The sequence below is a fragment of the Ovis canadensis genome, chromosome 5 (assembly GCF_042477335.2).
Source record: "Ovis canadensis isolate MfBH-ARS-UI-01 breed Bighorn chromosome 5, ARS-UI_OviCan_v2, whole genome shotgun sequence".
NCBI classification, from domain to species: domain Eukaryota; kingdom Metazoa; phylum Chordata; class Mammalia; order Artiodactyla; family Bovidae; genus Ovis; species Ovis canadensis.
The window spans coordinates 43,389,341-43,412,118 of record NC_091249.1 but is presented as its reverse complement, the minus strand read 5'-3'; the positions used below and the strand labels follow the sequence as shown (position 1 = coordinate 43,412,118).

The following is a 22,778-nucleotide window of genomic DNA, read 5'->3' as shown; positions in this document are numbered from 1 at the left end:
CGAGGCATCCTGCGTGAGACCGGACAGAGTCTAAACAGCGCGTTTCCCAGGCTCAGAAGAAATGAGTGGTGGGAAGACAAAAAGAAACAAGCAGAAATCAGGAAAGAATGGCTATTAATTGTTCAGAGTGGCAGGTGCTAAATAAATTGGCTTGTTTTTGCGGGGTGGGGGAGATGAATGTTATTTCTTCTCTGTGAGGTATGGACAGAACTCCGGTGATGGGAAAGCGCCCGAGCCAGTCCGGTGCCCTCTGCCTACCTGACTTATGTGAATGCCTTGAAGAGCCGGGGGCGGCGGGTGTCTAATACTTGGATGTGAAACCACGCCTGGAAGGGCTGCCACGGTCCGAGGCGCGGGGAGGAAGTAAGATGGGGGTAGGGTTGCGCTCCCACTCCGCACCTCGAACACGAGGTTTTGGGGGGCGAGAGACCCCTCTGGGGGCAGCCAAAGGCAAATAAGCCTAGCTTGTGTCCGGAGCACTTGTACCACCAGACGTAGCTCGGGATACTTGCCTTGCATGCCAAAAGGGAGAAGGAGCCAGCCTCCCAGGAAGAGCACTCGAAAGCGAATGGGCTGAGGGCTGGGCGCTGTGAGATTCCACTGCAGCCTCCTTTCAGCCCTGCGGCCTGGCCTGAGTCCCGCCAGGACCGGTGCCCTTTAGAGACCCTCTCGGTCTCACGTCTTCCACCTCTCAAAGACAGCCTTCTCGATTGCCGACTGAATTTCATTCCAGCTTGCAACCCACCCCACCCTGGACTCCCCCTTCACTCCCACCTTCACCAAGATTTATGTTAGAGACTGCGTGGCGGGCTAGCCGACTCTGGCACCCAGCAGTACTCCTGAGAAAAACTGAGCCCGGCAAAAGCGCAAACCCACTGCCGGGACTTGGTCCCACTCGCCCGGTCGCGCGCGCTCGCCCGGATGCCGACACCCGAGCGAGCGCCGAGATGCGTTCCGGTTTCCGCGTTTCCACTGCTTCCAGGACCAGGGCAGTGAGCCGGCACCTAGAAAAGATATATCATGGGCAGAAAGAGACAACAGGCGAACCGGAGACGTCACGCCAAAAAAAAAAAAGGGGGGGGGGTGGGAGGGCAGAGGGGGTATTTGTGCGAGAGAGGCGCAAGAGCTGTGTGTGGGTACACCCGAGTTAGAACTTCCTTCTTCCCTCTCCCCTCCCCTTGGTTCTTCTGGCCTGCCTCCCGCCTCCCCCCACCCCCATCTCTCCTCTCTCTTTCTCTCTCTCACACACACATGCACACACACTTGTATTTTGTGCTGTCGTAAAACCCACGTGTCCAGCCGGGAGGCTGCCAGAGCGTGGAGCGGAGGAGCCGGGACGCGGCAGCGGCCAAGAGCCCGCCGCCGCTGCTCGGTCCGGCGCCTTGGTCCGCCCCGCACTCCCGCGCTCGGAGTAACTGCTCTCACGCCTTCCGCAGGCTTCCACCACATCTCTGGCTTGTGGCCCCGGAGGGTCCCGGGGAGCCGGATCTCTAGCGCTCTGTTCCCGCGCTGCCCAGGGGCATGTAGCGTTCCGGGGGCGCACACTCTCCTGCACGCTCGCCAAGACAGCACGCACAAACCCGCCGGGCAGCTCCGAGTTTTCGGGTAAGCGTAGCTCATCTAGGGCTGAGGGTCTTGGGCCGCGGAAATGGGAGGCTGGAGGTCCCGCGCTGGGGGCGGGGGGGTGGGGTGGGCGAGACTGTCCCGCCTCCTGGCGCCGGAGGCCAGCGCGGCTCAGGCGCTGCGCCACTCGGGCGCGGGTCGGCTTCGAGCGCCGGCAGAGGGCGGGGGCTGAGTCCTGCCGCGGAGTTCCGCGGGGAAGCGCCCTCTCGCCGGGCTTCGACAGCGCAGGGTGGGAGCTGGGCGCCTCGGGCCGGGAGGCAAGGCAGGGTGCACATAGCTACCCTCGCGCGAAGCCGCGGCTTCAGAGTAAACTTTGCGCCCCAACCGAGTTGGGAAGAGGGAGCCGCCAAACCCGGCTGCCGCCGGCGGAGGCAAGGACTCAAACTCTTCGCTCCAGGGTCTTGGCTGCGGTCCTCCCCGCCCCTCTCGCACCAGGCCCTGAGTCCGGCTCACGCGCACCCATCTCTTTGCCCTCTGTCCCCAGCTTGAATCGTTGGACATGCTGAAGCCCGGAGACCCCGGCGGCTCGGCCTTCCTCAAAGTGGACCCAGCTTATCTGCAACACTGGCAGCAACTCTTCCCGCACGGGGGCGGAGGCCCGCTCAAGGGCGGCGGTGCCGCGGGTCCCCTGGGCGCACCACAGCCTCTCCAGCCGCCGCCACCCCCGGAGCGCGCGGAGCCCCAGCCAGACAGCCTGCGCCCGCGGCCGGCCTCGCTCTCCTCCGCCTCGTCCACCCCGGCTTCCTCCTCCACCTCGGCCTCCTCTGCCTCCTCCTGCGCTGCCGCTGCCGCTGCCGCCGCCGCCGCCGCCGCGCTGGCGGGTCTCTCGGCCCTGCCGGTGGCGCAGCTGCCGGTGTTCGCGCCTCTGGCCACCGTCGCCGCGGAGCCTCTGCCCCCCAAGGACCTGTGCCTCGGCGCCACTTCGGGCCCGGGGCCCTCCAAGTGCGGAGGCAGTGGCGGGGACGGCCGGGGTGCCCCGCGCTTCCGCTGCAGCGCGGAGGAGCTGGACTATTACCTGTACGGCCAGCAGCGCATGGAGATCATCCCGCTCAACCAGCACACCAGCGACCCCAACAACCGTACGTAGCAGCAGCCCGCACGCTCTCTTTCGGGGAGCTGGCTCCGTCGAGCGCGGGCGCCCGTCCAGGAGGCGCATCAGATGAGGGGGACCCCGGGTGGTTGGCTGTCCGGGCCGCGGGCCTGTACCTCCCTAACCACTGTGACCAAACTTTTCTGGATTAGAGAAGGAAGGAGAACGGCTAGGATGGCGGGGTGGCCCCCATGGGTTTCCTCTTGCCTCTTCTCTCATTCCCTGCTTCCCAGTCCCGAGTCTTTAAACCCAGTTTTCCTGCGGACCGAGCAGCACAGACCGCCGCCCTGCCGCGGCATATTGCGCCCGGCGCCGGGCGGGTTCTAGCAGCGCGCGATGGGAGTGCCCTGGGACCGGCCTGGTCTGGCCTTCGGAGGGACAAGACAGGAACTCTCAGCGGTTCTGGGGAGCGTGGATTCCAGGGCTGATTTCTCCTTATCTCTGTCTTACCTCTGGGGTTACCTGTGTCAGTTCATTTTCCGACCGTGGGGTTGTCGGGGGACCAGCAGGGAGCTGCTGGCTGGCCGGACCTCGAGTAGGAGTTTTGGATGGCACTGGGTCAGTCTCTCCCTGCAGGCAGGCATTATTCTTAAGTTTACTATTTATTTTAGGAAAGAAGGAAAAGAAAAAGAAATGCCAGTTACTTAGTGAGAAAACATTTCTGATTTCAGGCCAGGGTCGTTTCTTGCGGATCCCGCATTCTCCGTGCACCGTTGATCCTGCAAACGTTTACAGTCCGTAGCCACGCTTGTGGGCTCACACATCTTTTTTTTTTTTTAAATGAGGGTAATAGTAATTTAGTATAAGAAGCATATTCTTCTTGTCCCCACGTAAACGGAAAATGCCTAAATTAGCATCAGTTTTCTTCTAGCGTCCCTTCCTGTATTCACAATTTCAAACCCTTATCACAAGTGTAGTTCCATTTTGAGGCTTTGAAGTAAAACTCTAAATGAACACCAAAAATGTATTATTTATGTTTTATATCCGATTCTTCTTGGTCATTTCAGAAGTTATGCTATGTTTACACTTTTTGTGTTGTGACAAGTTGCAAATACATTTCCAGAGACCCCAGGAGAGAACATTAAAGCGGGTTAAGAAAGTTAGGTTGAAAGCAGTTCAGGATTTGAAAGAGCAACACCCAGCTACTTTCTTCATCTCATTCCTTCATCTAGCTTCTCTGTCAGCAAAGTTGATTACAAATGTGTATGATCATTCTATTTTGATCATGTCCCTTTTTACAGAATGTCTACCATCCTGCAAGCTTCTTAATTCGTTGTAAAAACAAAATAACTACAGGTTTTAGTTAGTGAAAGGACTCCCAAATTTATTACTTTGATTTAAAACACTGGGAATGACCCTAGTGATTGAGATGTATTAACCTTTTCATAATAGTTGGAAATAATTGTTTCAATGGAGATAATTATTGTTAATAAGAAGAGCAGTTGTATTTACTTTTTTCCTTTCTAGAGTCTGAGGCTAAAGCATTGGGTTTACAATGAGGGTTTCGATTCAAATTTGTTCTGCAGTTAAGGAAATTCTTGTATTTCAGAGTTCCAGAAAATGCTACAAAGCTATGTTGTCTGAATGGACTTAAAAAAAAAATACTTATCACCTACTGAATTCCTTGATGGTGTTGTTTTCAAAGCATTTCTATTTTAAAAATATTAAAAGCTAATACTTTACTAAAAAGGTATTTCTTTCAGTGAAGTATAGTCACTGTGGGCTGAGAATGCTTCATCAAACTTGCAAACTTTCTTCTGAATTAAGTCAGTACTGGAAAAGACACCAGCAGGGCAGCCCCAAATCCCTGTCTGTATGCTGAGCTCCCCATAGTGTTTACAATGCAGTCTTGAGGTTTAATGCATTTTCATCAGAGAAAAACCTGGACTAATCAGAGAAAGAACTGGGACAGAGTCCCAATTAATAATATGACTGTTAAACCAGTTTATTGTCTAGGTACCATTTTTCCTGGTTGGAGGAAATGAATTGTGATTTATTTAAATTACTCCTATTGTGTTAATATTCTGATATCTCCTTTTGAGTTGACTGGACTGCTTCAGTGGGCAAAGTGCAGAGGCAAAGACAGGAAAGAAAGGAAGTCAGATTCTCCTATTAGAGTTACACTTCATGTTGCTCTCTAATTAAAAGACAATTGAGAAAGAAAATAGAAAGCTGAGCTGGGTGGCTGTGTAATGCCAGGAGACCAGGTGTGCCATGCTTCCAGGAACCTCTCTGGGCAAGAGTAGGCACTCATTTGAAACCAGGAGATGTGTTTTGCAAAGACAAAGTGAGAAGCAATTGAGTTTAATCTAACTAGAGGATCAAAACACATCAGAAATGCATAGAGTGGGAAACTTTTTTTCCTTGGCAGAGGAAGTTGATATTATCACTTGAAAGATGGTGAAAAACAGTTTCACCCCATTCCCAGGTTGTGGTGGGGTGAGAGATGGACAGAAGGGAATCACCTATTAATTTATCATGCACAGATCTTTTTAGTTTTCCTTTTAGTCTATTGCCCTTTCCCTCTAAAAGAATTCCGTGAAGTGACCACTCAGCATTGGTTCATTTTTATTACTTTGTATGTAAAAGGGTATTGAGTCGTTTTGTCTGTTCTTTTTACAAGGCAAAGGCACCTCCAAACTTGTCTTTTCCCTTTAGAAGAGTAACTTGCCTGGGATCACCAACGCAGTAACACCTGTGAATCAATCAGTAGCACTCCTTTCTCTTGAAACTGTATTGGCATCTATGGGAACTGCCATAGGGAAGGCATAGTGAAAGGTGTTGCAGCTCTGTTTCACACATAAAAAGACTGAAAAACAGCAGAAACTATACAGCCTAGCCCGGTGAGCTCTTCTAGTATATATCTAACTCTGTGTATGAAGTTATTCTGTAATTGAAGTACACTTTCCACCGAACCACTCAATGCTTAGTTGCCTCTTCTTGCATCTGTTTAAAGTCAGGTGGGACTTTAAGGTAAATGGGAGATGGGGGACCTTCCGTCCTCTTCTTGTATTACTGCCCTCATTTGCTGACAATTTGCTTGACGCCATTGATTTCGTCAGGCTCTGTTGCAGCGGCAGCCTCTTCTTGGATTCTGGGAGCTCAGTGCGTTGTTTGAGACCCTGTCACTTTTCTTGGAAGGTATTGAGCAGCAGCCAAGCGGCGGGCTGAACGCTTATGTTTGTTCAGAAACGGCTGGCCTAGCCACTTTGCTCTTCATATCTTTTTAATTTTTGATTAAGATCATCCTCCCTTCTACCTGGGAGAGAGGAGGGGGCTAAGCCTGTCCCGGGTCTCTCTGCGGAGAATTGAGTCGGGGCATTCCGCAGCTTCCCCAGCAGGAGGTCTCTATTTCTTCAAATATTTCGGGGAGCCCTGCTGTGCAAGGAACAGCCCTGGGAACAGCACTGGCTCTGGCACAGGTGTAGGAGTTGGGGCCCCTGTTGAGTTGGGGCTGCCCTGTTGGTAGCGCCATCCTTTCCGAGGGTTTGGGGAGAGATACTGGAGAAAGAACGCTGGGGTTTGTTTAGTTGAGAGGTCAGGGCGAAGAGATAAAAGGAGAGTGAGTGTTTTCTGACCTTCCCTAATCTCTTCCCACCCAGTTGGAAAACGCAGGTCCTGTTTGGGAAGCTCCCGAGCCCAGTAACCCAACCAGTGGGATCTTCCTGACACCAAGGCACACTCGCTGCGCTACTCCTCACTGTCAATGGCCCTCGAGCGACTTAGATTTCAGACCCGGTCCTCGGTGGGAGGGAGGCGGCTCGGCGTCAGCGTGTGGGCTTTTGTGTCGTTCTCTTTTTCTTTTTCTGCTTTTTGTGTGCAGGCCCAAGCCCCATCCCGGAACACACATGATTTAGCTATTTTACATCATCCGTTATCTAGTGCTCTGAAACTGAACATAGAGCCATATATTAGATTGAGGTTAGGAGAGGTGGCGACTGTTTATTTAAGGTGATAAAATGGTCCATCAGCAGTAATCTCCATCGATATGTGCCACCAGGAGATGAAGGATGAGGGGACAAGCCACAATTAATTGCCCTATAGTTTTGTAGGAGAGAGTGGAGCCGGCCCAGACCCGCTTCGATCTCCTCTCGCGCCTCCTATTCATCATCTGCGCATTGTATATGGCGGCCTCGCAGGGGCAGGGGCCGGTGAGGTTTATCTCTGCGCAATATTCTCTCGCCCTCACACACTGGCGCTCCCATTTAATTTATTAATACAGTCATCGGGAGACCAAAAAAAAAAAAAAAGAATCACATTTCCTCTTTCTTTCCCTCCCCCTTTTGTCTCTCCCTCTTGGTCCCAGGGCCAAGCCGGCAGCCAGGCCGAGCAGCGGAAGCCTGACGCGGCTGTGATTCGCGGGCAAAGCTTTAAACCCGCCTAGAAAGAGTCCCGCAGAAGGCTCCCCGCGAGCTGGGCCACCCCGCGGAGGCCGAGACCACGCCTGGCGGCTCCCCTTCCTGGCCTGCCTCGCCTCTGGATCCGCTCGCTCCTAGCCCCGGTTCCGGGAAGCCTAGAAGACCCCTTCCCAGGGGAGGAAGGGGGCCGGGCCGGTGGTGGGAGCGCCGGAGTGCGGGTGGTGGCGATCACGTCTGGTCTTGTAAGAAAGCCGATCCCTGGCAGCCAGCGGGGCGAGGACTTCCACATTCCGGTTGAGTGCTGAGGGGCCCGGCGTCCACCCCGCGCAAGGTCCATCACCATCCCAGCCAGCCGGCGTGATGAGAGGAGAGTGCGCGCTGGAATCGGGCGTCGAACCCACGTGCGGGAGACTCCCGGCCACTGCACTCCACCGGCCCCAGGCCCGTGTCGGCTGACCCCCTCGGCGACCCTGAGGGTCCGCGCCACCCCCCGCCCCACCCCTGCTACGAAGCAGGCGGAGCTGCCAGCAGGCGGCACTCCCGGGGCCGCGTCGCCGTCGCCAGGCAGGGATCGATGGGCGCCAGCCCCACGGGGCTTGGCCTCAGGACAGAGGGCGGCGACCTCGGCGGTGGTCGCAGAGAATTTATAGCTCTGCAGTTACCGCGGTCCGGGCGGGGAGGCAGGCTTTTCAGCTGCTCCCCAGTTCCCTGCCCCGAGCACGCGTGAGGGCAGGAGAAAGCGGCGGGGAGGCTCTCGGGAGCGAAGGCCCAGCGTGACGGGAGCGTCCCCAGGGGTCCCCGCTCCGCCTGCGCCCACACGCGCCTGTCGAACGGCCCTGGAACGCTGTATATTTCACCTTTCCTAGAATGAGAAATGAGATACCAGAGGACTCTGGCCTCCTTTGCCCCTTTTGCCTTAAAAGAGATCCATTTTCAATTACAGGAGCCCCACGTGCTCTTGTAAAAACATCCTAACAGTACAGAAGGATAAGGAGCGAAGTGAAAGTCGGTTCTTCACTCCACTCGGTCTGGCCTTTTGAAGTCAGTGCGTGAACAAGTCTTTAACTAAGTGATACCTCCTCCTCATTCAGAGACCAATAAACAGGAGCTTTAAAAGATCTGTTCAAGATAGAGACCATGATCTCATATTCCCCAGTGCTATAATGGCATCCAAATATCTTGCTTGGAGAGTATAATATCTCTCACGATCCTAAGAGACAGTAGGAACATTTGTTTACCTCTTCGTTATGAAATCAAATAGACATATTATGTATTGTTTGGCCTAGAATGCTGTAACATGTATTATATATATTATTTTTTATGTGTAGTTTAGGCATCTAGCCCACTTCTCCCTCAAATCTTTTCATGTAGGTGTTGGTGGCTTGCTATCTAGAAGACACTAGAAGGTGTTGCTGGCTTGCTATCTAGAATGTTTGTCCACTTGGGCCACATTTGTCAACCCCAGGTAATCAGTTACTTGTTTTAGCCATTCTTAGGCTCCTTTGGGACTCTTGAGACATACGTCAGAAGTCACATATTTTCAGTGACAGAAGCTGTTTCTATTAAGAAACAGTAATGTTAGGATAACCGGTATTTTTACGTAATTGGTCAGCTTTTGGGGTGGAATATTTTGAAATAGCATGAAGTCGTTTATAAATGATAACTTCTATTGGATGGACTAAAGACAGTGGATTGGCGTTGCCTATCCTGCAAGTATTCTTTGACATATTGGGAGAGCCTCTGCTTGTCACTCTGCGGAGTGCTACTATTGTTCTTAACACTTCACCGAGACAAATGAAAATTCCTAAGTTGAAGAAGTGCTTTAGAGGACATCTTTGAGAAACGACTAGACATACTCTATCACGCATAACAAAAAACAGGAATATGCTTGTCTTTGTGGGTGGTGGCTGGAGTTGGCACCTTTGCTCCTTATTTTATTGCTGATGTAGTTGGTATGATGTTACAGGTTGTGGTAATCTTGTAGGTTGACAGAATCTCTGGTATGGACTGTTGGGGAATGAATACCAAATGCTCTTCTCACACTTTGTTTCATTGAGCCAACTAGAAAGGAAAGGTCTGTTAATCAAATCCCTGGGGTGATTTATTTTTACTTTTACAGGCATATTGCGTTTGCTTATTGTCATTTGTTTTAAGCTATTTCTGCTAAGGTGCTGAAAGGCCATGTCTGAAGTTAGGCACTAAAATTCAAAATTACGGACGTTATCATCTTACTTTTCAAATCATCCTCTTAAGTTAAACTCCCCAAACCCCAGAGTGTGGAAAAGAGAGAAATCTCTTTAATTCACTCATGCTACAACACTTTTGTAGCGTTCTGCCCCACCCCCCCCACCGCCGCCAAATAGTGACTTCAGTGAAATATTTCAATTCTATTGATTGAGTTACAAGTTTGGATATAAAATTCTCCTGGCTTTCATTAATCTTCGCTCTCTAGATTTGGAGGCTTTTAGAGTCAGGTGGACCTGCTGGTGAATCTTTGCCCCTTTCTAAGTTTCTGGTCCTTGGTTAAGTTATATTGCTCATAAAGCCTCACTTGCCTCATCTGTAAAATGGGAATCGTGATATTACAATAATATAGTGGCTGTTTGGTTGAAGATGGGTGCCTGGCACCTAGGTAATTGGTAATTGTGAGTTTTTATTGTCTTTCTTTCCATGCCCCCTTCCTCTTAAAGTTTTTCTTCTCACAATCAGGAACTTGAGAAGGTGTGAGAAATGAGTACATTCTGGAGGAGTTGAGAGTACCTCCCTCCATCTAGGCCCCAGGGTCAAAGGCATAGCCTGGCACAGTTTTGATGGTTAGTTTGTGTTGCTGAAAGAGAGGCCCTTTGTGTGACGGCAGTCCAAGGGGCATGGTCACTTCATGACCTGCAGAAAGAGGTTGCTACTTTCCACTTGAGAGGCCTGGGGACACCCTCAAGAAGCTCCAGATAAAGGTCCCCTCATTCTCTGGGCTCTTTGGGGAGAAGTGTATTAGGAGCCGGCTGAGAGGGAGGCACAGAGGGCTGGAGCCCTTCTTCACTGAGATAGGATGCTCATGTAGTCAACCTTCAGTTCACTGTGAAGCAATTGAGGAAAATGGGGGATCACTCACCAAGCTGGGTTGCCATCAGATGTTCCTCGAAGGTTGCTCCATGACTCACTTGTCACGAATTCTTTGGGCATTTCAGTTGTTCTAGCACGGATAGAGTACACCCAGGGCCATCCACCAGGACCGGCTGTGACTAAGGTTGGGCACAAGTGTCCAGAGTGTGATCCGTCGCCCAGTGCTGGCGCATCCGCTAGTGCCCAGATCTTGCCATCTCTGCCAGTCGGGGCTCGCCCTACATCAGGCCCAGTGCCACAGGGCTCTGCTGGGCAGGGGCGCCGCGGCTCCCCAGGGAGGCTGGGCCAGAGAGGCCGGTGTCGTCGGCGGGCGCCGAGACCGCGTCCCAGAGGCAGGTCCGCCGAGCCGGGGCGCAGACACGGCGGCTCCGCCAGGCCCATTAATAACCCGGAGGGCGCTGCGATCCGACAGCATGGTCGCCGCAGGCCTGCTTCCCGCGGCTGCCGGGCCTGTTCCTGCCGGGTTTCAGTCGAGGGATACCAGGCCGGCCGCCCCAGAGGGTGTAGTGTGTGTGTGAGGCTGCGGGTGTGTGTGTGTGGGGGGGGGGGTGCGGTGGGCTGGGAGAGGGGTGGTCCCCTCATGCGCTGGCTGCTCTGAAGGCTTCACTAAAGCTCTCACTTAGTTTGTAATGTTAAAAAAAAAGCGCATTTAGCCTCGGTATTAACCGTCTGGGAGGGATTTGGGGCCCTCTCCAAGGAAACTTTATCTTCATCATTAAAGACCCATTATTTTGATCATTACATTTGCTGTTCGTTTTTTCTCGGGGGTGGGGGGCTTCGGGGAAGAGCTTGCACGCAAGCACAGGGCACCCCAAACCCGCCAGAACATCCCCCTGTCTCCCACCGGCTCCAGTAGAGCCGGGACCACCGCAGCGCTCGAGAGACCCTAGCGCCAGGGCGCCCTCTGTGGCTGGGGTGTGGGACTGCGGCTCTACCGGGCCACGGTCGGCTCCGCCCCCTCTCATGGACCTTCTCGCGGGAGCAGAGCGCGTATTGAGGACCCGGGGGTGGCGGGGAGGGTCGCCCGCCTGCTCTGGTGATTTTGAAAATCTCTTTGTAAAGGAAGGAAAACCAAACATGGCCAAGATTCCACCAAGGTAGAATCTCTCCGAGGTTCCAGATGGGTCGAGAGATGGGTCCCTCCTGGTACAACGATAAAGACACCTCGAAACACCACGCAGAGCGAGAATAGGGGAGAGGGTGAGAAGGAGAATAGGGAGGGGAGCCAGGCAGAGGCCGGGAGAAGCCGCCAGCTGTCCCGTCGGTTCCTTGGAGACGACGACGCCATCCGCAGGCTGGAGGACGGCTCCGGAGGCTTGTGGAGGGCGCGCGGGGTCTCGACCCGGTACCAGACAGATTTGGGCCCGGTGAATTCCAAGGGAGAGCGTCGAGTCCACCTCTCCCTCGCAGGCGCCTCGGCGCCCTCGCAGCGTCACCTCCCTCGCAGGTGGCTCACCCGGGCGGGGAGGCTTGTTGTCTCGGGGTTTACCAGGGGTTAACCCTCTCCCTTTCCTCCCCTCCCTCTCGCGTGTCTCCGGCAGGTTGCGACATGTGCGCGGACAACCGCAACGGCGAGTGCCCCATGCACGGGCCGCTGCACTCGCTGCGCCGGCTCGTGGGCACCAGCAGCGCCGCGGCCGCCGCGCCCCCGCCGGAGCTACCCGAGTGGCTGCGGGACCTGCCCAGGGAGGTGTGCCTGTGCACCAGCACCGTGCCCGGCCTGGCCTACGGCATCTGCGCGGCACAGAGGATCCAGCAGGGCACCTGGATCGGGCCCTTCCAGGGCGTGCTCCTGCCCCCGGAGAAGGTGCAGGCCGGGGCCGTGAGGAACACGCAGCATCTCTGGGAGGTAAGTCGCCTGGCCACCCAGGACCTGGCCACCCGGCAGAATCTAGGCCCATATAGAGCCTCCTTTGTTCCCCAGAGGGCAGTGGAGACAAGATTTCTCTGGTCATGCAAATATCTGGTATTTGCAGCACCTGCAGAAAAAGAGGTGCCCATAGCAGCCCAGCCAGGAAGCAGCCCAGGCTTACAGGTTTCTGAAGATGGAATCACCTTAACAAGCTTCCAGTCCAGCTGCGATAGCTTTGACCCTTGGTCTCCCTTGATCTTGAGAAAAAGAGAAAACACCTGAGGAAATAAAACAGAGGCGATTGGGCATCAGGATGTGAGCTAGGTGAATTTTGTGTCCTATTTTTAAGCTCTTCCAACATGTTTTTGTGTTTGTCCACTGGGCAAAAAGGAACATAAGCATAAACAGGAGGAAGGAGAGTCAGGCTTCTTTTCTCCAATACAGACAATTCCCTAAACGCGGAATGTGAGAGACTGTAACACATTCCACAACTTTCAAAGTGCCCAAAGTAAAGCAAGACTATATTGTGAATCAGAAATCACAAATTCTGCTTCTTCTCTGGCAAAGTACAATTGTTCAGATAGAAAATCATACTGTACGAAAACTCTGAAGTGGTTTGGTGTAACCCAATTGATAGTACTTCAACAGTACAATCTTACCTGATGCTGTTACTTAAAAATCAACAATGTATTTGAAAAATATTAACCTGAGAGTTGTCTCAGAGCTTCATGGTTGATTACCAAGGTCCATTCTGAAAGAGACAAGTCTCTTAATATAGGTCCTCCCCCTACCAATTTTGGATACTCCTACCCTGGAGAGTTGTTTGTGAAGATAAGGTGCCGTAAGTCTTACCCTTAAGCGATATGTAAATCTGACCGAGACCAGGGAATATAATGGAATGGGATTAACCAGAAAATAAACATTTTTAAAGGGCCAGGTTGGCATGGACCTTAGGCCTCCATTAAAGGGTCATTTCTGCAACAGCTTGCACCCCACACTTGGCTCAGTATCCTCCAAGATGACCATTTTCATTGCAAGCTGCCCTTTAGTCACTAAATGAACTTCATGGGATTCAACAGTCTGCTCAGATTTTTGCTGAGCACCTTCTCTGGCCAGCACTATGACTTGGTCTCCAGAACACTTATATGACTGTTGGCAATGGGCTACTATGGCTTGTGTCTTCAAAGCCACCTTTGATGGAGGAGGAGCTAAATCGGTGAGCTCATAGAGAAACAGCCCGAGATGACCTCATGGTGGCTGTTGGGCTATGTACCATACAGTTACCCACTGGTGCACTGTGCCCAGGCTCCCAGGTTCCAGTTCACACCTGAACAGTTATTGGAAAACAGTTACATTTTCAGTCTTTCAGATTAGGATTCTTGAATGAGGGGAACATAGAGATATATTTATGTTACCAAATAGTGCTCTATTTAAAAACAATTTTATATAGGGAAATAGGGCAGGAGAAAATGGTTGCTACGTTGAGGCAAGTTAGACATTAGCATTTTGGGGTAGGAAAAACTGAGAAGTGGGGAATAAAGCATCTGATTCTGAAATGTTTCCTAGCTGGTGTTTGTTTCTGACTAGTTAGTTGTGACCTCCAGTGTGGTTTAAAGTTTGTAAAACAGTTCCAGGCACTTTTCATGTTCCAGTGGTATTATTAGGAACTCTGTACCATACAGCTGAAGGTCTGCCAGTACTTTTCTGAGGAAATTGAAAAGCAATTGTTTAGTGTACAGATTTATTCTATCTGAAAGTGTTAAAACTGAGCACTATTATATTGCCCTCTGATGCCTTGAGGTCAGTGCCTATTTTTAGAGTGCCGGGGACAAAGCCACAATCATGAAAAAATCCCATAGTTTATTGTCGTTGTTGGTTTTCGTTTTCCTCAAAGGCTTTAAATGATTGGGATGTTGGCAGGAAACCACTGTATAGGTAGAATGTGATGATTTTTATCAATAATGAAAACTATGGATTCTTTTTTCTGTACCTTTACTTGTACTTGATGAAGTTAAAATTCTGTTGCAGTAAGGAGACCAGGGAATTTCATTTGTTGTTGGTGGTGATGCTTTGGTAGATAGAGTGAGTTTTATCTGTTGCTTGAGGTATGTGAGTTGAGTGTGTTGGGGATTGGTGCATAGACTTGGTTCTGTGTTTAAAAATAATACTTGTTGGGTTTATGCTTGAATGGTCTACTTCTAAAAAGGACATAATCCGTTTATCATCTGTAAGAATAGTTATAATGACATGCCTTTAGAGGATTGAAGAAATATTAAAACTGTGACCATGTAAAATGTATCAGGCTTCTGGGAGATTGTATAAAATGTGACTGACTGAGGTCAGGTAACTTAGTGCCAGTGTCCGTTTGTAAGATGAAATACTTTAACAGGTTTCAGATGTTTACTAGTAATTACTTTTTAAAATATGAAGTATAAGTTTATTTTTAAGCATTATGATTTATTACTTTTATGAAATGTGACTATTTGGATTAAGTTACACTTATAACAAAATTCTAAATGTTGAATTGTTCCTTAGACTTTAGTCTTTCCTTTCAAATCTAAATTTTATTATGAAAAAAATTTTAATTACTATTTTTTTATATTAGAATCAGTAATTGGAATACACTGTAGGTCTATAGGAAACTCTTGGCAATAATTGTTTAATGACTCATGTAGTAATTATTCATTTTGAAAACATACTTTTAAAGATATCTTCTAGAATACAGATCGACATAAAGCAGATCTTGAAAAAATTAAAAGAATTGAATCATGACTATTGCATTGTAAATGTTAACTGGAATCATTTCTCTTTCTCACATTTTTTTGTCACTTGCTGATGAAGAAATGTCTTTATATTTAGAGTTCAATACTCAGGACCTGATGGATCTTACTAAGGTTACTTATCTTTATTTCAGTACAATAAATGGATTGCTAATCTTTTCCCATCACTCTTTCCAAGTGGATGATGGATTTTCGTTTCAGTTTACAGTTCATTGTTTTTAGTGTGGTTGTACTTTATTATACACATGAAGGCTTATTACAGAAACAGATTCACCTTAGTTACTCCTTTTGTTTAATTTTTTAAAGCTCTATTTTTTGTAGAAAAATGACTTTTTAAAAAATATTTAAAGTATATCAGCTATGAAGAGCTTGATTGGTTTGTAAGTGTGATGTCATCTTTTAGTTAATATTTTCTTTTTGTATAATCCTGGTTCATAAAAATATAATTTTATAAAAGTTAAGTATCATACCACTACCTTCATTATGTTTTGACTCTTTGGGGTACCGTGGGAAATTCTAAGAATTTTTCTTGTTTAGCAATAATCCAAGGTAAAATTTTTTGTGTGCCTTAAAGAGGTTAACATGCTAAAAGTCAAATTTATCATTTTGGGGGGCCAATTTCTTTTAGAATCAGAATTTTAATGTATTTTACAAAAATAGTAAATTTAGATCTCTTAAAATAGAAATATAACTGGATAGATTAAATAATCACTTGCCTTGCTTGTATACATTTATTCCAGCAAGGCTTGGATGCATGATATATTTCTAGCTATTTGGCCATAATGGGAAAAATCTTTCTAAATGTTTTGCAAAGAAAACATAGTCTTTCTCAGCGACTAGGTCTTATTGATGAGAGTGAGATAATTTTGTCCTAATGTGTTTTCTAATAAAGAAGTGAAAAGGCACATTTGATTCCAACATTTATGAAAACATTATCTCCATTATTAATGTGCCCCTTTTCCCTTGAGATAAATTAATCTAGTCTGCACATGGTTTCCCCTTTCTGCTTAGCATCAGACTTTAATATGACTGGACCTGAGGAATGTACACAGTGTATACTTCGGATTCTACTGGAAGAAAATACGGAAGTTTAAAATAAAGTTACAGTTTAAGATAGGTTAGAATTACTCAGGCCTTTCAACTCAAAGTCTGATCTGACAAGAAGTTTTAACAACGTTGACAAAATAAATTGCACTTATTTTCACCCTAGAAAAGTTACTCTGTTAATTGAAAATGTAGTAACTTGTTAGGATTGCAGTCAAGGTATTAGAAATTACACTAACTTGGAGTACTTTCCAATACTTTGGAGTTAATTTTATAGAATTTCTCTTTGCCTAGGTTAATTTGAGTGTCTCGTTTTCATTTTTACTGTGTAGAGGCTTTCATTATTTTTCTTCAGAAAATCAAGGGGGATAATATACAGTGGTCCTTTTTGTGGTTTGATTTTGTGCCATAATATTTTAGATTTAATAAGAGGTTTACTTTGAAGCAAATAGTCTATTTTTCATCATTACTATTTAGCTTAGGTCAAAAGACATTAATGAAAACCAATATTAAAAATATATTGCACGCTACTAAATGTTTATATTTCAAAACCATCACAGGTAATTGGTACTAGAAGGAAATGAATTGATCTCGTATTTTAAATGTATTATGTATGTTTTCATAAGGGACCGAGTTCCATATGTAGTACTGTACACATTTGTATATATTTAGATAGTAAAAAAGTCACTTGAAAAGAGTAATTTTAAATTGAATAAAAGTAACTTAAAAATTCAATTAAAATTATTTAAAATTTTTCCAGTAATTGTACTGTAACTGTATATTCCATATTTTGCTCTATAGACCTGGGTTCATTTTGGCCTGATTCACCAAGTACCAGGGGACAGGATTATATAGCTATCACAGCTGGATTGAAGTAAAAGTTATGTTTCTCAGCAATTTATCATTCAATATAGCAGACTGTCGTTTCAGTTTTGAGCGTATTGACTTCATGAAATCCAAATATTCTCCTTCAAAACAAATCATAGTAATGTTACTATTATGTTTTTAATTATGCAGAGGAACAGCTGGTGTATCTCGTTGACTTTGCCTCATTTGATTTGAAGATGTCTTTTATAGTGGTGCCCATTTGATCGAGTGTGAGCATTTTGTAGTTTTACATAAACTGTAAAACCATCTGCCGCCTCTTGGAATGGTTTCCAGCATTGTGTTAAAAATAAAAGCTTAGTACTTAAAGCTGGCTTTGAAAAGGTCATTTAAAGTCCCGATACTCTTGGTTTATGTACCAAATGCCACCCTTGGTTTTCTAAGTCCAAAAATGACTCTGTTAAAAAAAAAATTATAATAGCCATTTGGAAATTCTCATGTCAGTGAAGTTTAATCCAAATATACATGTGACTCTACAGGGTTTTATTTTTTTAGTTGTAAATGCTTTGTAAAGAATAATATATTCTATATCTGAAGGACTGTCTTTCTGATCAGTCAGTTCAGTTTATCTATTGTTTATAGGTTCCTTCTTTTGATAGCATTTTGTCCGCATGAAGAAAATAATTCCTAAGTTTTTTGTGGCCCATTCCATATTTTCTTACATTGTATGATTTTTTTTTTTTCCACACTGGGAAAAACAGAATAGAGATTAAAATAGAGAATGGGAATTAAAATCAGAATTGTGGAGGTTACTGGACAAATGAAACCTGCTCTCCTCAGTCACTCTGTGGCAGCAAGTGATTTGATTAAAATGTGGTTTAGGTAACACTGCATCAGAGAAATCTGCAGGGGAGCCTTTTAATTTTATGTGTCAATTAAGGCAGTTTTACTTATTCAAGGAAATCTATTGTGTTACCCAGAAACCATTTATAGTTGTTGTAATGTGAGTTTTAAAACAATTTTGGTTGAATATGAAAATCTTATCTTTTACTCAGCTGAGAGATCATGTCCACAGTATCAAAATTCTCTTTTCTCAAAGGGTAGATGTGATACTTTGGTGTTCTGCCATTCTAAAAAAAATGCAGTGCATGAAACCACTATGAGACCGCCTTGCTCCCCCTTCTTTCTTTCTTTCTTTTTTTCTGTTTTGGACTCATATATACTCCCAGATTTCGTGAGTTCAGACATTCCTTGTGTATTTACACAAGAAATACAGACTCTGGTATAACTACTTAGCATAAAAGCCAGAGCAGCCAGAGCAGCATATACTTTTCCTTGTAAGCGTTTGCCACCTCACTCAGATAAGTTACAGAATTCCATTATCCAAATTGTTACACATGTGTGACAGAGGTTGACCTTTCGTCATGTCAATCCTTTTTGTGTAGGCCCCAGGCTCCAGCCTAATGGCTCAAACCCTGATTTACTCACTGTAATAAGGGCAGGAGGTCGAGCAATTGTCAGGCTGCCTGTTCGTACTCTTCTTGGAGCCTGGTTGAAGGCTGTTAACACAAAGCTTTTCAAAGTGAATTTACAACCAGCGCCACTGACAGAGGCCAATCAGTGCACCATAAATGTCAGGTTAGTGAGATTGAGCAGTAAGTAAAGTACTGACAGCACACTATTGGCTGGAATCAATCGGCCAAGGTTTAACTGAGAAGAGCAATCTCCTTGTGGTGGTCTTCGGGAAAGAGCGAAGTGTGCAGCCGGGGTTTCCAGGTAGGATCTGTAGGTTTACCTGTAAGGGTTGGAATGTCATCCATTTGCGGCAGAGCATCCGGCATCCTCGTGTTGATATGCTTCACAATCTGGGAGTTCAGAGTGGTGGAGCCTACTGACTCTGAGTTGGGTGGTTAAAAAAAAAAAAAGCCCCAGCATTAGAAAGGAGAGATAGAAAAAAACTGTTAAAATATGGGGCTGTTAGAATTGGGAGACACATCCAGTGCGTTACAATTCAGTGAAAGGTAGTTTGTTCAAATTGCAAACTGTACCAGGGAATTTCCACCAAGGCACAGACATAAATAAGCCCGCTCTTCCTGGGGCTCAGCAGGGTGAGACTTTCATGGAAGTCACTAATGAGTGATTATGGGTTGAGGGTCTGAATATCCATGAGATGTGGTTTCTCTACCAGACGAATGTTTTTATCATTTTGTGTAATGACAGCCTGGACAACAATTCATTGAGCTCAGAAGGCATCAGCATTAAAATGGAGGAATCCATTAAAATGCTGTATGCAAGGATTTATAAATTAGGCAATTTCCTTGATTATTGCAATCATTTACAAAATTGATTGTTCCAGTGTGGTATAGACAGATTTCAGCACTGATCATTGACAACAAGCACATTCTCTGATATCTGTAGCTACTGGTCACTAAACCAGGTCGCTATTCCTCACCCCTCTGCTGTTCTTGGTCTCAAGGTCAGGCAGACTGATTTCAAAGAAGTTATAATTATGAAGTTTCACTTGTCTTCAGAGGAGACTCACCTAAGCTGTGAGAGTAGGTAGGTCCAGGTTGCTCTAAAGGTTGTTACATTGTTTTTATATTTTAATCTAAGTTGGGGGGAAGATATGGATAATCCTGATATGCTTCAGATCAGCAGGACAGTTTTGAGATGTTGCCAACTTAAATGGAAATAATTTTTGCAAATTGCAGCTATAAATATTTGTTTGATTGAAGATCTAAAAGTCAATAATGTGTTTTATGTGTTGGTCCATAGAGTTCTAATTATCCAATAGATATATTGTAGAGTCGCTGGATTTTAGGTCAGTTAATTCTGGAAGGCATAATAAAGACATTGTTACAAGTGTGAAACACTCAAAATGCTGCAGATTTTCCTATATGTGAACACACACAAGTTCACTTGGTGCTTAATCACTAACCACAAACCACAGAGTTGTCTTTATTCCTGAAATATCAGAGATGGGCATGCCAAATGTGTCTGCAGAGCTCTGTTCAATGAAAGCTAGCCGTGCAGTTTATGCTTAGTACAAAATAACTTCAGCCATTTGTTTTCAATCATTTTGTTTTTAATCATAATTTTCCCCTTTTGGAACTCTAGCACAAACTGGGGTTTGTAAAAGAATAACACTTTACAAAATTGTTTAACACTGTGGGGAAGGCAAAAAATTGTTCAGTTTGATTTGAATATATTATAATTTGATCCGAGATAGCTCCTTGTTTAAAGTGAAGATGATACGTTGTGGGAAGGCCTGTGGCTTGGGGACACTTTGCACTTACTTGGCTACTGTCACTTAATCCTGTAAATAAGAAGTTCATTTTCACTTTTAATCGGTTGTAAAATTCACCGCTTAAAAATTCAGTACAAAAGGCAGTGTTTTCAGTACTGTGTCTTGATATGATCTCTTCATTTTTATTTAAATATTTCTCTACACAGTATTCTGGTTTCTGTTAAGAATTAGAGGCCGTGTCACTATAGATCCGTCTTAGGAGATCTTAGAATGAGGCACTCAGTTTTATAGATGTTTTTGCTTGTCCCTTTGTACATTTATTTAATAAACCAACACCTCACGCACATGTTTGTCAAATAATGATATGGGATTAAGCCCATTTTATTAAAATGAACAGTATTTTTCCCTCTCTGTGATCGTTTTAAATTAAAGCTGCCTCAGATAATGAAGTGTCGTCTATAGAAACATTCAGTGTAATCTAATTCACTAGAAAGTTCTTAAGTGCTTTTTAATTGGAATCAAATTAAATGTAATCAAGTCATGTTTTCAGTATCTTGTAAAGCACTGGGGCCTTAAGTGTTGTTAGCACACTTGGGAATATTAATGTTTAGTGCAAAAGCAGTAGTGCTAAATTCTGAGATATCCTTGCAAATTCCAAAATGGTAGATAACCCATAAATAAATTATATGTTAGAGTGTAATGTTTTTAGAACCTGTTGTGTTTATCCCAAACTAATATTCAAATTCATTTTTGATGTGCGAAATGCACAAATAGTTCCTGGGGCAGAGAATCCTGAAAAGTATTGGTCTATTGAGGAAAGCAGTTAATTTCAATTTATTAAGATTAATTGCAATTTAAAATTTGGCCTGGTTAATCTACAAAGAAAGTTTAATTATAAACTTTAAAATAGTAGAAATGAGCTTTTCTATTAAAAATAATTCTTACCATAAGAAATTTAAACTATATAAAAGTATAAACCAAAGGTAGCCATTAATGATGATTTTTATAACAGCCTTTTGAGAGATAACTATGTAATGTGACATACATTTGTTTGTATATGCATTGTATATACATTGCATCACAGTTTGAGTAAAGATACTTGTGTTATTTCCTTAATACCACAAAACACATTTTTAAAGCAGCAACTAATGGCACTATTTTCATGGAAGTTCCTGCAGATGTTTAAATTTGGCTCACCCATGAATAGACTTTGTGTCTAGTTCCATCCTCTGATCTCTGTATCTTTCCTGGTGGGAAATTTCAATCTGTAGACCCCACTGATACTATAGACGCATTTCTACTGGTATATTCATATGTTTGATGGCCCATCTTCATAAGACCAGAGCTTTTCTGGGATCTAAAGGAAGATTTTAATGGTCCTTAGGGAAGAAGGAAGAAAATTTGTTTCTTTTACTAGATCAAGGTGTTAGCAAAAAAGAATCAGATCTCTTTGAAATGCTTTTCTAAGTAAGAATACTCTCTTTATGTAGCTGTATATGAGACTTCAGGGAACATACTTAATTTCTTTATATCTCTTATTTCTCCATATGGAAAAAAGAGCCATATTTGACTACTATACAAATTAGAGGGGCAATATTTGTGATGTTTGTGTAATAAAGGAGAGCTTTCTCTTTTCAGTTAGGGTTTTAACAATACTTTTTAACACTAGTGGACTCTGCATAGAGTTATAAAGAATCTCGTTATTTGTTAAAGCAAAAGATTGTACATGGTAGACCATGATACATAGCTTGGATTTAATTACTATAAAATCAGGCTTAAAAAAATATTTAAATACAAATTTATTTAGCACCGCTCTCAGGTAACAAAGGATTATGTATTAAAGGGATACCATACAGTGTGGAGGACTTCCCTGGTGATGTGGTGGTAAAGAATCCGCTTGCCAGTGCAGGAGACACAAGAGCCGTGGTTTTGATCCTTGGGTGGGGAAGATCCCCTGGAGAAGGAAATGGCAACCCACTCCAGTGGCACCCACTCCCGCTTCTTGCCTGGAGAATTGCATGGACAGAGGAGCCTGGCGGGCTGCAGTCCGTGTGGTTGCACAGAGTTGGATGCGACTGAGCATGTGTGATACACTTCTCACAACTGAGAATTGACTCCCAATGTGGAAGAGGACAGACTCAGTAAAATCACAAAGGGCCCTAAACCTGAAGGTCTTTTGACCCTGATCAGGAGCAAGTTGTTAGGTAGGTGTGCCCCCACATACTGAATTCTGAATAGAAAAACATCTCCATGCCCAGCGTATTGTGATTTGTCAATAAATATTAAATAGCAGCAAGTCAGCATAATGGCACCTTTGCCACTGTCCATAAAAATGTGTGTGTAGCTGCATGTGTACCAGTGAATACTGACATAATAGTGCATCATACAACTCCTGAATATGTGTCAGTGTTAACCATAAAATGTATGTAAAGCAAGAATTCCAAGTGACAGAGCAAGTTTTAATGAAAAAAGTAAGCGTAAATACTGAAACATGTCTTAGAGAACAAAAATTAATCTGAGATTTGTATTTTTTCTAATATATGTTTGCTGAATACTAACCAGGTCTCTCATGGTATCTGGAGTTTTCCCTTTGGCAATCCAATGAAGGTGATGGTCAAACTATTTGACAAGCACCAGCTTAGACCTTGCCCATAAACCTGAATGCCTGTGGTTGTATCTGTGCTCCATGGGCTGATATTAGCTCCAAAGCTACGCTAGCTAGCAGAGCTTTAGCAAAACCACTGAACAGATAATCCATCATGGGTGTAAAGCTTCAGTTTTGCAAGATGAAAAAGTTCTGGAACTTGATTGTATGACATTGTGGATATTCTTCACACTA

At 45.5% G+C, this 22,778-nt stretch overlaps 1 protein-coding gene across 2 annotated transcripts in view; it reads left to right on the top strand.

Moving 5' to 3' along the window:
- Nucleotides 1-1,134: 1,134 nt before the first annotated feature.
- PRDM6 (PR/SET domain 6) overlaps nucleotides 1,135-22,778 on the top strand; it is a 111,031-nt gene continuing 89,387 nt past the window's right edge. For both annotated transcript variants that reach the window (XM_069591675.1, XM_069591674.1), the window contains exons 1-3: nucleotides 1,135-1,605; nucleotides 2,108-2,702; nucleotides 11,733-12,040. In XM_069591675.1, coding sequence (XP_069447776.1) covers nucleotides 2,123-2,702; nucleotides 11,733-12,040 — 888 coding nt within the window. In that variant the 5' untranslated portion in view covers nucleotides 1,135-1,605; nucleotides 2,108-2,122. The remainder of the gene's footprint in view (nucleotides 1,606-2,107; nucleotides 2,703-11,732; nucleotides 12,041-22,778) is intronic.